Source organism: Castanea sativa, chromosome 10 (assembly GCF_040712315.1).
Source record: "Castanea sativa cultivar Marrone di Chiusa Pesio chromosome 10, ASM4071231v1".
In the NCBI taxonomy this organism is placed as follows: Eukaryota; Viridiplantae; Streptophyta; class Magnoliopsida; order Fagales; family Fagaceae; genus Castanea; species Castanea sativa.
Genome location: NC_134022.1, coordinates 7,879,294 through 7,893,792, shown reverse-complemented (window position 1 = coordinate 7,893,792; position 14,499 = coordinate 7,879,294). Strand labels below are relative to the sequence as shown.

Sequence of the window (14,499 nt, the reverse complement as noted above, 5' to 3'; positions counted from 1 at the left end):
AGTATAGTTTTGGTCCAGGTTGAAAGGAATCATTTTACAATAAGTTAATTGAAATGAGTGAATAAATGGGCTTTACCGATATGAAAGGAATCTTATTTGTCCTGAAATCATGACAGCTCAAAAATTTTGTTCTTTGAACCATGACAGCCATGAAATCTAACAGCTTCTACTCTACTTTGATTGAAATGTAAAATTGGACAGCCTCTTTTGTGACAAAGCTTATATATAGCACAGCCAATTTCCTCGAAAAACTCAATACCTGTGGTTTCTACTTTTTTTTTTTTTAATTTAAATTTTCAAATAAATTTTTTAAAAGCTTTTCTTGGGTCAGCAGGAACTGTGAGTGTGACGTGCCCCCATAGAATAGAGTTGACACACCTTCCAAACAACCTTGATACGTACATGTTGCTGCATTGGACAAAGTGGTGTTGTGATGGCCATGTGATCACACAATCGCATTCCAGCTTATCAGAAAGTCAGTAACAGTTAGGACTTTGGAGCTAATTTATTTCTATACGAGTAAAATGTAATTATGATCTCAATCTGTCCTTGGTCACGTATCATATTCAAAGAAGGGCCTTTATATATATAAAGTCTAATTAATTGACCTTTTTTTGGTCAGACTAAACTAAATGCATGCCTTTGCCCTCTAAGTAAGTTTTCTTTTAACCTTTGTGAAATCTGCTAATTAAGCAACTCTTTTTAATATTTATTAAAGATAACTTCTTCTAAGTTGCCAATTTATAATATTTTCTTCTTCTTCTTAATTTGTGGTTTAATGTGTCTAGTGGCTAGTTTCATTAGACATGTTAAGATACAGACATGTGTCTGCATCTTAACGTGTTCAGTTTTATTGGCCATTGAACGCAAGTTATTCTCTTAATTTTCAATACAGTACTCGACTACAAAATGGTTTGGAATTTGGATTAACATTCTTAAGCTTTATTTATTTATTTATTTATTTATGTTTGTTGATTTAAGAGAACAAGAATAAATATATTTTCCATTGCTAAGAATCGGAATCCACTGAATATATATGGACCCAAATGAGACATCAAGGAACAATGTCTTCAAAATCAGTGTGGCTGCCCTTTCAATGCACTAGGAAAGGGCAGCTGCTTCACATTGAAGATTCAACGGTCTAAATCCAACGTTTTGTGTATAATTGAAGAATTTGCTTCCCCTTTAGAAGGTTCGCTTTTACTATATAATAGCAACAACAAGAAGTGGTACCATTTTTTCTATCAACATTAATAATTCAAACAGTATGAACAGGTTAAACACTACTTGCCTTGGGCAGTGTGTAATAGGAAAATTTGTAGGTATTTATTTTTATTTGTATAGAAGATAGAATTAATATTCTAGTATAATTTAAGAAATATTTTTGAAATATCAAGAAATAGTGTCTATTATTCTTACATTCATTATGAATTTTACGGTAAATTTAATGAGTTAATTACATCATATATGTGAAAGAGAGAATATTATTCTCTATGTTTGAAGTCCCTAAAAATTAGGTGTGTATTAATATAGCATTTAAGTTTTGACTGGGCCAATGTCAAGAATTTCAGAGTCATATTAGGGCACATCAGAAGTCACATTGGGCCTCGGAGTCTATTACTAATACACAATTACATAATTGATGTCTCATGTCATGCTTACAATATCTTGACGAAGCTCAACATTTTCACAGATTGAGAAAACTCAATTCTATTCTCACGTTCGTTTTGGTCAATGAAATGGGTAGCTGTTTATAACTAAATCATGATTCTCCTTCAATTTTTTTTCTTCCTTTTCTGATTCTATTTAGGCGGAATTAGTGGAATACTAAAACCTTGAATTTCTGAAGCACTATTTTGGCTGTTCAAAATTTAAAAAGTAGTGGTAGAAATACTCAATGTACTGTAATTTTTATTAGAAATGGGTTACACTTTTTATTATTTATAAAAAAAATAAAATAGTAAACTACAAATTCATGTGGAAATATAGAGTTGTTAAACCACACAGATCAGACATATCTGTCTCCAATGAGTTTGACAGACCGAATGTGTCCTCCATCAATTGGTGGGTACCATTGGTCTTACTTGGCAAGGTTACAACTTACAATGACCAAATCATTTTTATAATTGAGCTGTAGTAGAGTTTTAACAGCTATTTAAAAGGCAATTAAGAAACTGTATGTTTGCATTTAAATGTAAATGTAAAAACTAAAAATACTATTAATTGTTTTAAAAAAAATGGAAACCAGAGCAAATTAGTATTTTGGGCTTTAAGTCTAGTCTGGGCTTAAAATTTTAAACCTTGTCGGTCTTTATCTTTTCTCTTCTTCAAGAGTGAATTGAAGAAGCACAACTCATGAAGTTATGTCATTTCATTTAGGGTTGCCCATGGGATGGGGTGGGATCATATCATAGGTACCCCATCCTCCATCCCATCCCTCTTTTTGGGACAATGAAGACCATTACAATAACAAGGACGATATGGATTGGAGGCATTCTACTATCTATAAAGAAATGACTCCGACATTGCCCATACTCTTTTCGGGACAATGAAGACCATCACAACAATGAAGACGAGATGGATTGGAGACATTCTACCATCTCTAAAAAGATGATTCCGACATTGTGAGATAAGGATGAAACATAAAGATGAATGATGAACTTAAGAATACCAAGGAGAGATGATAATAAAATCTCTAAAAATAAATAAATTTTAACACTGAATATGTATCAAATTAAATGCATAATAATTTATATTTATATTATACTCTAACCTAATTTAGGTGTATATGTACGTGAATCTTTTTTCTAGAGACTTGAAGTCTGACTTTTGCCCTCCACTACCTGTAAGTATTTATACTCGCATTTATACTCATGAAGTAATCATCGTGTAGTTAATTTAAATATAAATAAAATAAAATAAAATGTATATATACATTTAAAAGTTTGGCTGCTCAAACGGGAAGGAGTGAATTGGTTAATTTTTGCCATCCATGACTTCATATGGTAAAACAACTGAGTTATAAGGGAATCCTTAACCTAACAAAGAACTAAATTGCTCACAATATTAAGGTTGAAAATAAAAGTTTCATTTGGTTTACGCAACTCCAACCAAAGCTAATGGAAAAGGAACAAAAGTTTTGGTCCATTGCAACTAGAGTGATCTAGAAGATGGCTATATTCAAGAGACTCGAATTTCCTAGTGAAAATGATGTGTTTCCAAACATAAAAAGTATCACAAACAACTCAATCTTGCAAGTGTTGATTTTTGATTAGGTCTTTTTTTTTTAATAAGATTAGAAATTAAATTTCAAATCAAAATTCGGAGAAAAAAATCACTTCGCAAGTGGAATTTACCATGCATGCATAAAGACAGGTTTGGAAAGTATTTCATTATAGAAGTGGCACATGCTTTTACAACTTAGGTGAATATAAATAAGACCTTTCACATCTGAAAGCATTTCTTTACTTCAAAAAGAAATGATCATCTGTACAATGTAATATATATATAAAGACCTATCATAATGTCATTCAATGAATCAGTAGTACAAATTGACAACACTACACTATACGTGCCTGTTGGGTCATTTGAACCCTAATATCTAACGCAAAAGCTGGGATTCTTGATTTGTGCTCGATACTGCTTATGATTAAAATCTAGAATAATGGTTCATGATCATCAACCAAAAAAAAAAAAAAAAAAGAAACTAGAATAATGTCCTTTCAAGAAAATCAACGCATGCAATAATGTAGCATTATGCACATCGATAAAATAAGTCTCAAAAGCTGTTATACCCCAAAAAAAAAAATAAAATAAAGGCCTAGTTTTTTAACTGTGGCTGTAATAGTGTAACACTTAGGATCAATACTTAGCTAATGCATAATGCTAGATTAATTAACAGAAGAATCAATAAAACACGAGGATAAAAAGTGACTATCAAATAAAAGAATTTATAATATTGAATAAAATTTAAAAGAAAAAGAACCAAAATCAATGCCACTACCCATGTGGCATATGTACATCACCTCTAGGTATTTCCACTCCAAGAGGGGGAACCAAAAAAAAAAAAAGGGAGAGATTGTAATTCTTATTATACTCGATATTATTTGATTTTTCTTTTTTTAAATAATTTTTTTTATGAAACAAAAAAAAGAAAAAGAGACAAACACTGATTGGGCCTCTTACCGGGCCTGGGCTATTGACAATTTGGGCTTTGAGCAAAGAGTCAGCCCTAAGAAAGGTAAACTTCAACGCTGGAGTTTCTCATGGTAAGGCAAAGCGGGCAAGCTTGAGCCACTTGGTCACACTCTGTACAGAGGCACAGATGCCGACACGGTAACAGGACCACCGACGCGGCACGTTTCCGACACGCTTTACAACTCGGTCTGGACACGACGACACGGTCCGGGTCTACGTATGCCGACTCGGCATCCTCAGCCTGGCCATCTACGCCCACGGCGCACCCTAGCTGATCCTCCACCCTCCTGCTATCCTGCGCCGCGGCGCCTCCACTCATTATAGCCCTCTGGAGTTGGACCTGTAGAGACGCGGCCTGGGCCTCCTGGGCCCGAGCCTTGGCTTGCCAAACCTGCGCCTCGACGCTAAGTTGCGCTGCGCGTGCCTCCAGCTCCGCGTTCTTGCGCGTGGCCTTCTCCACTTCCGCCTCTTTCTCTCGCAATTTACGAGCTACCGACTCTTCTGCCGCGCCCAGCAGCGCACGGTAGTGCCTCTGCCTCTTCTCCGCTAATGTGCGCCTCAGTTGCTCTCCCTGTTAAACCCGAACAAAATTTTAATACCAAATTTTCGTATTGAAAAAAAAAAGAAAAAGAAAACCCATTTGAGCAAAAGAGAAAATGAATACCTGGGCTTGAAGGAATTGCTCGAGTTCATCACGCTGTTGTTTGATTTGAGTTGCATAGTCATCTGTTATTACAGATTGAAAAGGAGATGAGTGGCAAACATGTTGTTGCTGATGCTGTTGTTGCTGCTGCTGATGCTGTTGTTGTTGCTGTTGTTGATGCTGTAATTGTTGTTGTTGTTGGTCTCCAAAGGATAAGCGGAGGCCTGTGGAGACCACATTGGGGTGATGGGTATTGTTGTGGAGCTGAGAAAGGTCTATAAGCTGAGGAGGCTGTGATTGCAAAGAGAATATTGGATTGATTGGAGTTGATGATGATACCCCAATAGTTGCCGCAACTTCTCTTCCTCTCTTCCTCGGATTATTGCAATTAGTCCCCACTGTCATTTATCAAAATTCGAACTTTAGCGTTAGCCCATTTCAATGGCATAAATAAGAGTAGTTCAATTGGGTTATAAAGAAAAAAAAAAAACTGTACCTCCATTGTTGAATAACATATGGGATTGATCAAGAAATCCTCCTGGTTGAGGTTGTAATGAATAATCATGCCCTTCTTGTCCGTTTCTACAAATTGGCAGTCAAAAGAAAGAAAGGGTTAGGAAAATATTAGCTAGAGAAAGGAGAAAGGAGATAAGGAGTTAAGAGAGAGAGAGAGAGAGAGAGAGAGAGAATGTAAACCTGTTTAAAAGGAGAACATTTGAAGGGTATTGAGCTTGGACAGCCATGGTATATAAAATGATAGTGTTGAATACAAGTTTGATAGATTGGAAAGAAGGTGAAGAGGCGAATGGTATGGGCAAAAAGTCAGAGATAATATTGATATGAAGAATAAGATGGGGTAGCTGATCGACGAGGAAGGCAAAAGATTTGAAGGATCGAAGAGATTGAGAGGATGATATTAAAGGAGCGCAATGTGAAGGGCCAACAATAAACGCTAGCACATAAGAAGCATGAAAGAGAAGGAAAGATACCTCCCCCAACACAAGGCTGACTCTTCAATGACAAAATTTATACCTCCAACCACAAAAAAAAAAAAAGATACTTGTAGAGAGAGAGAGAATCAAAAGGAAATGAAATTATGTCTGTTGAGAGGGCAACACCACCATCCATACCGCTCTTCTTCTCATTTCTCTTTTGTTTATTTTCACCTTGCACCTACTTTTTTTTTTTCTTTCTTCTTTGTGTTTTGCTTTGTATGCTAAATATGCTTTGAAGAAGAAATAGTATATAGTGATGAGAGAAAGAAATTAAAGAAAGAGAGAGAGAGAGAGAGAGAGAGAGAATAGGAGGAGATAGATAGATAGATAGATGCGATTGAAACGAATCAGTCCAAGAGAGAGACACCCTTATTATTCTGCTCTTTCTTTCTTGCTTAGCTTTCGTTTGTTACCTTTGCTTCTTCTTCTTCTTGTTCGCGTGGGGTTGGGTTGGGTTGGCTTTTCTTGAGGGCTAGTCTCGTGTGTTTCTGTTTCTTATTACCAACACCCAATATTTACCTTTTTTAATTAATTAAAAAAAAAACAAATTACTCCTGGTTTTAATCACTTACTAGCTAAGGAGTAAAAGTTAAAAATATATAAATAAAAATAAATGGTAATAAATAAGAGAGAGAGAGTCAGAGAGGTGTGTGTGAGAAATGTGAGACTTAAGAGGCGGTAGTGGGCTTTGGTAACGAATAATAATAATAAAAGATGGGTGGTGAAGTATTTTTGTGTGTATATATATATATACACACATACATATATATTGACGTAATGTAAAATGGTTTGTTGGAGTTGGAATTGGAGTGGTGTAGAAAAGTAGAACAGATTTTGTTGTTGTGAACGGGCGTGTGCAGCAGGGTCTCTGCCGTTACCGCTGCCGCTGGGTTGGGACTTTTTTTTTTTTTTGTTTCTTTCTATATGCCCCCATGCGACTCTCGCCAGCTTTGCCTTCACTCTCTCTCTCTCTCTCCCCTAATAGCCTCTAATATATTTCTCAAAAATATTTTAGTTTTTCTCTAATATATATATTTCTTTTCTTTTTATTTAATGAGAAAAAAAAAAAATAGAACTCTAAAAGGGCATGTTTTGTACCTCATTTTAAAAACAGTTTAATGATTTTTTTTATTAAAAAAAAAATTAGAAGTTGGTGGGTCCCACTAAAGTTGATTTGTTTGACAACTCCTTTTCTTAAATCAGTTTTAATAAGCAAACCTATTTTCCGAAATCACTACGGAGTGATGTCTTTTGCTTTTATTTTTTTGTTTTCCTATTCATATTATAATGGTAATTAGGTTAAGGGTTGTGGATTTTGGGGTTAGGTTGTGTTGTGGCCGTGGGTCTTGGATTTAGATGACCGCATACCACCATGAGACCACTATAAAATATGGCTTTTTTAAAAAAAATTTATTTTTTTTATACTGTTGTTGGTGATCGATTTTTATTGATTTGGGTTTGCTGTGGCTGGGTTTGGGTTTGGGTTTGGGTTTTTTTTTTATTATTATTTTTTAAACAGTTATATTTTTTCAAAATAGTAAATAATTAAATAATTTTAAACGCACTAAATTAAACAAGAAACTAATTTCTTTGGAGATGATCAAAACGGTAAAAGAGGTGTTGAAAATTCAAATTTACCTAAATATTATAAACCTTCCTCTCTTGGTTGTCTACTTTAATCATGCTTGATATAGCATTTTTAAAAGTCATTACTCATTATTAATCATTATTTGTATTGAAAAATAGTGCAAATGGAAGGTGAAAAAAATATATACATTGCGAATGACGTACCAAATCAGTTTTCCTTCTATTCTTTATTGGAATTAGGGCCAGTATTTATATTAAAAAAAAAAATTCTGTATTATTGTTTTAATAAGTCAGCATCTGTATTGAAAAATGCTGCATATGGAAGGTGAAAAAAATATATGCATTACGATTTGATGTGCCAAATTAGCTGTCCTATTATTTATTGGAATTTCAAATAAAATTTGTATTTGTCTATCCCTCTATTATTATTATTATTATTATTATTATTATTATTGGTAAATCTTGTTGAGAAAAAAAGATTTTTGAATTTTACCTTATTTTTTGGCAGAAAGATTCTGAGATTAACTTGGTTTTTAAGAATGTTCCTATTGTTTATATTTCTTACAGATCACAATACCTCCAACCTAATTGCATGCTTGTTGGTTGAGTTCTGTACTTTCCTTTTTACAATGTTTTAGTGATTGATGCAAGATTTCGACTATGACTATGTCAAATGACTGAACGATGTAGTCTTTCTAACCCTAAATTTAGACAGTGAAACAAGTGAACGATGAAAGAAAACTTCTAATTGAATTTGCTTAATTAGTTAAAACAGCATTGCTATTATCAACAAAAACGTTTGTTCTAACCTTCATAAGTCATAAGTATTTATAACCCTCGGGTGGCTAAAAAAATTATTTCCAAGGAACACAAAGTGTAGGATTAACAAGTCTTAACGCCTTTATGCTCTAAATTTAAGGCATTCATATATTTCTCTTTGAATCTTTCTTTCTACATTTTTTTTCTCCCTATTTTAAACCCTTTTTTTTGGGTTACTTAGCAAGCAGGAGAATCATTATTCAAATATTCAACAGTACAAAGATAGTTGCCTTAATACCAATCGCTATAAAACCCTTTAAGACACGTCAGCTTTCTAGAGGCTATATATATATTGGCTGAATTATTAGATAGTTTTATAGTTATTTTTGCTATAATAATGGTTATTAATTTTCTTTGCTGTATACTGTTTGTTTTTCATTTGATCTTATCTATTGGTATATATACTCAAATAAAAATTTATGATTATGAGGGGTCGGTGAGTAACCTTCTTATTCATTTCAATTGTATATTTAAAAAAAAAAAAAAAAAAAAAAAACCCATATGAAGTTGTTGCCCAAAGATCATTACGTACATCCATAATAAATTGAGGAATGATGAATATCCTCTACACTAGTTAAATTCAAAGGCCGTCCAGACTATGCATGAAAGTATTAAAATGCTCATTAATTGATTTACATTTAAGAAAAAATGAATTTTTGAATAACTCAACGAACTTGTATGTACCATTTTAATGCTAGACTAGATTAACGCTAGTTGTTGCACTACTAAGTACAAGGTACCAAAAAAATGTATTGAAGATTCATTGGAAGAAGCACTCAGTGGTCCATCCTATAATGATGACTTCGTGTGTGTTATACTGTTATATCAAAAGGGAAACCAATAGATTGAAGATCAACCAAGCTTTTCCAAATAAAAATTTCACAATCTATCTATTCGTAGTTTCGTACACTTCAATTTTTAAAAAATGGATGTAAGACCAAAAAAAAATTATAGCCAGTAGTGGTGGGCATTTTTTGTGCATTAGAAATTATTCAAGAACAAAACACAGAATAATATAATTTATATTGGTGGATATTCGATAAATATTGGGAAGAAAGGTTCCAAAAGAAAGGAAGCTGGTCCTTTTAGATTATCAAAATTTTATAGTGGTGAGAAAATTATTGTTATCTTTTGATAATGCGTTTTACCTAAAATTTTCACACTTCCACGGATGATGAAGATTATTTTAAATTTCTTGATTTATTGAATATAGGGGTGGTAATTTGTGTTTGTGTGTTGGGTTCGTTTCATGTCGACTCATGAGTATTCAACTATATGGGTCAACTCAAACCTGACATATTTATTAAACAGGTCAGGATTCCTTAACCCTAATACAATGCATTTATTAAACGGATTAGTCATATCGACTTGTTTATTAGATTTTATTAAAATGAAATAAAAAACTAATTTTAATATTAACCAAATTGATATGAATTATGAAAAACCAAACAAATAAATATTTTAAACATAATATGTATATTTCAATATCACAAATAACCATGTATATTTCAATATCACAAATAACCATGTATATTTCAATATCACAAATATGTATATTTAAAACATAATATGTATATTTCACTAATAACCATTCAAAACTAAAACATATTTCAATATTACAAATAATCGATCATATTATGTAAAAAAAAAACTACAACAACTAATAAGTTTATACACCTAGGGTTTGAAGGGTATATTGATAAAATGTCATTTAATTAAACGGGTCAAACAAGTTAAACGAGTTTTATATGATGGACACTAACCCAACCTATTTATTAAACGGGTCAATTATGTCAACTTAAATATGATACTAACACATTAAGTCTCAATTCATAACCTACTAATTTCGTGTCGTGTAAAAAAAAAAAAGGTAACACTCTAGAATTGTAGGAGCAAAATGAGATCTTAGAAAATGATAATTCAAAGGAAAATTTTATTTTTTTAATAAAGAGAGTTTTAATTTTAATTAGGGTGACTGTATATTGTCTTCTCATACTCTTTTTGAGTGCGTAATCCGATACGCATTGATGGTAGCACAAATAAAAAAAAAAAAAAAAAACTTGGATGGGAGCTTCACAACTTACAAGGCTGAATTATTTGGTAGCTCATAGAGACACATACATTGGAGGGGAACGAAATAAAAATAAAAGCTCATTCGAATATAGTGGAATAGCTTAAGATAGGATAGGGTTTAGGGTGGCATTTGTTGGTGTTGTTTAAAAAATTTCATCTGATAAGAATCACTAAGTTTATTTTATTTTTGAATGAAATATTAGTAGGGTCCCATTTCTATAATTTGGATGGTTTATTTCTTCTATCTCCCTTTTCTTTTTAATTGAGAATCTTAAACTGTAGTTAAACCTTTATTTGCTTTTGAATCTAAGTGAGGCAGTACAGTTTTTTTTTTTTTAACAATTTTTTATTTAGGATAACTAAAAAACTTGAAATTTTAAGTTGATCAATAATAAAAAATTCATTGGTTCCTAGTTTCTAAAAAATCTATGGACAATATATATATATATATATATATATATAAATTAACCTCTTGTGGTTTTTCCTGTCATCTCTCATCTCTCTATTTTTTTTTCCTGTATTACAGCATGACTTTTGAAATTTATTTTCTTGATAATTAATTAAAAAAAATCTAAAGTTTTCTAGAATTTGCTGCTTAGGTATTTTTATTTGACTTTGTGAACAATTATTCTTAATTAACGTTTCTCAAAAAAAAAAAAATCTTAATTCAACACTCAAAAATTGTCAGAATGGGATTGAGACGAAAATGTTGGGAGAGAAATATTTTACCATTAGTATTAGTTAAATTAACCATTCTGAAAATTGCCAATATTCCTATTACTGTATGTTAGTGTTACTGTGAAAAAAAGAGTGAAAAAAGAGTAACTTGGTACTAGAATTTGAAAAAGAAAAAGAAAAAGAAAAAAAAAAGAAAAAGGAATGAATCTCACAAGAAAAGTTGTAAGTTGGTATTGGTGATCTTCCCCAAAACCAAGAAGGATTTTTAACTTTAATTAATAGAGGTGACAAAGAAAGAGGGAAGCCACCCAAAAAAAAAAGAAGAGCGGAAAAATGTGAAAGAGAGTGCTTGGAATGGCATCACGCAATTTGTCTTTGCTTCGGTCCCACTTTTAGGGTCGGCTTCACCTCTTACCTATTAATCATCTCATCTCTCTCTCTCTTAATACAGCCCTGCACGGCAAATATCTCTCTCTCTCTCTCTCTCTCTCTCCACTGACACATAGACATACACACAAACACAAACACAACTCACAACTCATTGTTTTCTTCTCCCTCTCTCTAAAGACAGCTTTTCCTTTTCTCTCTTTCTGTTTGGTTGTTTTTTGTTTGTTTATTGTCTTAATTAGCAATACATTTTTTGTTTGCTTTACATGTAAAACCTAAACAACTCTCTCCTTAATTGGTTTTTTTTTTACCTGGTCCTCGGATGCATGTATTTGAAATTGAAACCCCGTGCCTCTTCTACATCATTCTATATTAAACTTTACGTTTATGATTTGATATAAAATAACAAAAGAAAAGACCTAACAATGTTGACCTTTATTTGATGGAATTACATGAACCAATGCTTTCAAATCCTGTTGATCGAATAGGTTGACTGTATGCTTAGATTTACCCACCAAAATTATATCCGTGGTTGATCTAGAAGTTGTACAAATATACTCTCTCAAATATTATTTTTTCGTTGTCATGAAACTTGCTAGTTCAACTGGTCCAGTACCTCTCTATGTACTAAGTGTGTGCATAAGATCTACGACTTAAAGGATAGTTTATGATTTCTAATCATTTAATATATATATAATTTTTTTTCCTTTAGTAGAAATGTTCAGCAACTACGAGTGTCCACTAATATGTGGGGCACTTTACGTAAGCTTACAACCACTACAGAGTTAAAAAATATATATAGGTTATAAAACTCTAAACACAATCTTCATGATTTTATCCCTTTAAATCAGTGAGTTATTGAAGAATGACTATCCGGAATACTTTCAAGCATTGATGTAATCAATGACACAGAATAATTGAGTCATTCATGATCGATATCGGCCAAGTCAACACGGTCATGTTTAGCAGTAAAGTTTTAGAATACTGAGGAATTTTCAACAAAGCCTTTTTTGAATCATGCTTTGGTTTTATCTACTGGAAGCTACGTACTGAACTTGTGCTTGGGGCTTGGGGCTTGGAAATCTGTTCATGAAATTGTGAATTACTAGAGATATAGAAATAAGTAACTGAAATCTCCATTAATAATGCTTTTGATTTCTTGTCACTCGGGCCGGATGTTTTATATTTCCCATAACTAATTTGTTTAACTTTAACAATTGAAAGAGTAATTAAATGGGCAAAACGTTGTATATTTTAAGCATGGTCTATCCAGATGAAACAATTTTTAAAAGGGGAATACTAATGAATGCTTTTAGGACATTCGTTAATAATCTATTTAAAGGAAGTTTTTATAGGAAAAAAAATAATTAATATTTTGAAAACTTTTTTCACTTTTATGAATAAAAGTGATGTCAAAACTTTCTTAAAATGGATTGTTAACCAATGCCCTAAGGGCACTTGTTAGTATAACCATTTTTAAAAATGCTATTTACATATTAGCAATTGTTATATATTCTCAAAACAGAAAGTATAATTCATGTTAAAATGCTATTTACATATTACTATATTAGCAGTTTTATATGTCTTAAAGATGTCTTGTGTAGTAAAAAATATTGCAGCTCAATTGATTATATTTTCTTGTGTTTTTAATGGTGGTTTTTAGGGTTCAAATTTTATCTCTCTCAATCATCCAATTATCGAAAAAAGATGTCTTGTGTACGATATATTATTCATGTTACCAAAGTTGCATTTGTTCAAACAAAAAACACGTTTTCGACCAAAAAATATTTAATGGTAAAAAACAACTTGTTCTCTAGTGTTTGGTTGAAAATGCTCTAGAAAACATAGTTTGTACGAAAAATATAACCTACTTAATTAATCTCACAATCTAATATAATGAAGAGAAAATTTATAGTACTACCCTCAAACAGAGTATAATATTACAAAATCCAATATATATAAATCAAAATATACAACAATCCAACCAACACAGAGAGATTCAATTGATCACAAAAGCTCAAAATAACTGAGGTTGCTCTTGTGGTCTCCCTCTCATCAATGCTAGTTAGTGTGCATTTGGTTCTAACTTAAAAAAACTAGTTTATCTTATTATTCAACTTATTTTTGCCATTATTTATGGCATTACTGTACTTTTTTTGTGCTATTCATAGATCCTACTGTACTATTTCAGTTAACTTTTACTTTTATTTAAAATATTTTTAGTAAAAAGTTTTCAATTTCAACAAAATAAGCCGATCTCAAATAGATCATTAGTTAGCGTAAAAATTAGCTTCCAGAGAAATGTATCTAACCTCTGCCCGCAACTCCCAAACAAGTGGGCTCCTTACGATCAGAAAAAAACGTACAAAGACTCAGTGTGGGTTTGTTAGTTGTGATATTCGTTGTGTGGCTTAAATTAATAGAGAAAACTCTCATCAAGTTTCTTAAATAGTCATGGATCAATCATATACCTCCATCCTTGTCGGCAAAAGATTGCCTTCAAAGCTCCTATCTTTGTCCAGTCTAATTAATTTTTTGTGATTCTCTTTACCATTTTGAAGCATGTGATGTAAATGTCCTATAAATGCATATATATATATATATATATATATATATATATATATATATATATATATATTGTTAATATCATGATACTTTTCTGTGTGATTAAACTAAAGTCAAGCTCAAATGTGAGCCATCATTTCCAAGAAGTTTCATGAAATGAGGCGCATTTTCATGGGTTGAACTGTTGGGTTGAAGTTGAAGACACACCAACTTTACTTAAAGACAATTCTTTAAATCGTAACCCAACCATTCCCCATCCATTTTCTTGACCACACTCCAAAAACAACATTTCATTTTTCTTTTTCTTTTAAATTTTTTTTCTCTATTTCTTTATGGTTAATTTGTTGGGCTTTTTGTTTTTGCTAACGTAGTAAGATCCTCACTAATTCTCTTCCTCCACCACACCTCTATAGTGTACCCACTACCAATTAATAATTTAATACCCTTTTTTTCCCCCACACCAAAAGCCGAAAGCACTCTATTCTATGTCCTAAGTAAGTCCTAACCACACCTTATACCTAATCACAAATTCACAACCCACAATCTTATCAACAT

At 32.1% G+C, this 14,499-nt stretch overlaps 1 protein-coding gene across 1 annotated transcript; it reads right to left on the bottom strand.

Moving 5' to 3' along the window:
* Positions 1–3,908: 3,908 nt before the first annotated feature.
* On the bottom strand, positions 3,909–6,266 carry LOC142614090 (uncharacterized). Its single transcript, XM_075786633.1, has 4 exons — positions 5,537–6,266; positions 5,337–5,422; positions 4,862–5,238; positions 3,909–4,768 (listed from the first exon to the last, which is right to left on the bottom strand). Exons 1-4 carry the CDS (start codon positions 5,581–5,583, stop codon positions 4,232–4,234), a joined length of 1,047 nt encoding a protein of 348 aa, XP_075642748.1. The 5' UTR covers positions 5,584–6,266; the 3' UTR covers positions 3,909–4,231.
* Between the last annotated feature and the right edge of the window lie 8,233 nt (positions 6,267–14,499).